Source organism: Galeopterus variegatus, unplaced genomic scaffold, assembly GCF_000696425.1.
Source record: "Galeopterus variegatus unplaced genomic scaffold, G_variegatus-3.0.2 Scaffold11922, whole genome shotgun sequence".
NCBI classification, from domain to species: Eukaryota; Metazoa; Chordata; class Mammalia; order Dermoptera; family Cynocephalidae; genus Galeopterus; species Galeopterus variegatus.
This window is the reverse complement of record NW_007738033.1, coordinates 16,806-19,085: the sequence shown is the minus strand read 5'-3', so window position 1 is coordinate 19,085 and position 2,280 is coordinate 16,806. Positions and strand designations below refer to the sequence as shown.

At 38.0% G+C, this 2,280-nt stretch overlaps 1 protein-coding gene across 1 annotated transcript in view; it reads right to left on the bottom strand.

Annotated features, from left to right (window-relative positions):
* Positions 1–687: 687 nt before the first annotated feature.
* ZIM3 (zinc finger, imprinted 3) overlaps positions 688–2,280 on the bottom strand; it is a gene marked incomplete at its 5' end in the record, with an annotated part of 6,068 nt that continues 4,475 nt past the window's right edge. Inside the window, 2 exons of the mRNA XM_008594936.1 lie at positions 688–949; positions 995–2,082. Coding sequence (XP_008593158.1) covers positions 688–949; positions 995–2,082 — 1,350 coding nt within the window. The remainder of the gene's footprint in view (positions 950–994; positions 2,083–2,280) is intronic.

The following is a 2,280-nucleotide window of genomic DNA, read 5'->3' as shown; positions in this document are numbered from 1 at the left end:
TGCTCCCGCACCTTGCTCAGCCAGTGAGCAGGAACCGGTCTGTATGTGGGATCTGAACCCTCGGCGGGAGCGCCGCCACACTCCCAAGCGGCGCACTGTAGCAGTGCGCCACCGGGCCGGCCCATCTTTTTTCTATTTTTAAAGGAACTTTTTTTTTTTTTTTGGCAGCTGGCTGTATGGGAATCTGAATCCTTGACCTTGGTGTGGTAACACCACACTCTAACCAACCGAGCTAATGGGCCAGCCCTGAGTTTTTTAAGGAACAGACACCACTGGTTATTATGAACTAGACTAAAGCTCCATGACGTCTTTTGACACATTTAGTTTATTGCTATACCTTGAATGTTTAAAAATGTTTCTGGTATACAAAAGGCACTTAATAACTATTTGATGAATCAATAAGCCAAATCAATCTTTTTTTTTTTTTTGGCTGCTGGATGGTACAAGATCCAATCTTGAATCAATCTTCAAAGGATGCTCCTGATAATAAGTCCCTACTGTTCTCAGAGGTAGTCTTCAAATTATAAACCATTTCAATATGAATTCCTGGTTGACTATTTCAGGCTACCTTATAAATTAAGGCACTCCACATTTTTAAAGTTCCTGGGGTTCCTATCTGTTGTGAATTCTTTTCTGTGTCCAACAAGATATGATTTGCCGGTGAAGGCTTTCCCACATTAAGAACATTCATAAGATTTTTTTTCCAGTATGAGTTTTTTTATGCAAACTGAGACTTAGCTTCCGGCTGAAGGATTTTCCACATTCATTATACACGTAGGGCCTCTCTCCACTATGAATTTTTTGATGGGTATAGAGGTTTGATTTCTGAAAGAAAGCTTTCCCACATGTATTACATTCATAGGCTTTTATTCCAGTATGGATTATTTTATGTTGAATGAGGTTTTTCTTCTGAATGAAGGTATTACCACATAGATTACACTCATAAGCTCTCTCCCCAGCATGAATTTTCTCATGATCAATGNACACGTAGGGCCTCTCTCCACTATGAATTTTTTGATGGGTATAGAGGTTTGATTTCTGAAAGAAAGCTTTCCCACATGTATTACATTCATAGGCTTTTATTCCAGTATGGATTATTTTATGTTGAATGAGGTTTTTCTTCTGAATGAAGGTATTACCACATAGATTACACTCATAAGCTCTCTCCCCAGCATGAATTTTCTCATGATCAATGGCATTTGATTTCTGGGAAAAGGCCTTCTCACATATGCTACATTTATAGGGTTTCTCTCCAGTGTGTGTTCTCTCATGTTGCACAAGAGCAGACTTGTAAACAAAAGCTTTTGCACAGTCCTTACATCTATAGGGCTTTTGTCCAGTGTGTACTTTTTTATGTTTAATGAGGGTTGAGCACTGTTTGAAGGATTTCCCACATTCATTACATTGATAGGCTTTCTCGGCATTATGAATTTTCTCATGATTAATGCAGGATGACTTCCAGGAAAAGGCCTTCCCACATGTTTTACATTTATAGGATTTCTCTTCAATATGAATTTTCTGATGTTGAATGAGATTTGACTTTTGCTTGAAGTCTTTTCCACACTCATCACATTTAAAGAGTTTCCCCTTTGCATGAATTTTCTGATGTCCTTTGAGTTTCCACTTCTCCCTGAATGCTCTTCCACATGTATTACATTCAAAGGATTTTTCATCAGTGTGCACCCTGAGGTGACTCTGAAGGCATGTCTTTGAACTGAATAATTTTCCACAGGCATTACATTTAAGTTGGCTTTCTACAAATTTGGATGGATTATGGTCAACTAATTGTATGTATCCACTATATTTATAAATATTTTTTTCACAGCTTTTCATATCTAAACTATGTTTCAAATATCTTTCAAATGGGTCACGTCCGAAGAATCTGAGTCTTGCAGGAACATCATCTATGCTCAGTAGAAATATTTCTTTAAATTTTTCATGTTCAATGCCTTTTTGCTTAGTCAACATTGTTTTGTTGGCCGATGCAACTTCTTTTGTCGTGAAACTCTCTTCCACATCCTGGGGCCTCCAAACGTGCCCCTCATTGTTCCAGTCTTTTTCTAAAACAGAGTACAAAATGCCCTGTGTAAATCTTTCCACTCTCATGATTGAAATGAAATGCCACACACAGTGTCTTGTGGTAGTCACCGTCCAGTGTCTGTGGGAAACTGAATTTAATCTACCTTTAGAGAGGAAAGTTGAAGAATGTAACTAACTACATATGGTCAAGTAGATGTGCTGCTAGGGGCATATTATCAAGAATGATTAAAAAAAAAAAAA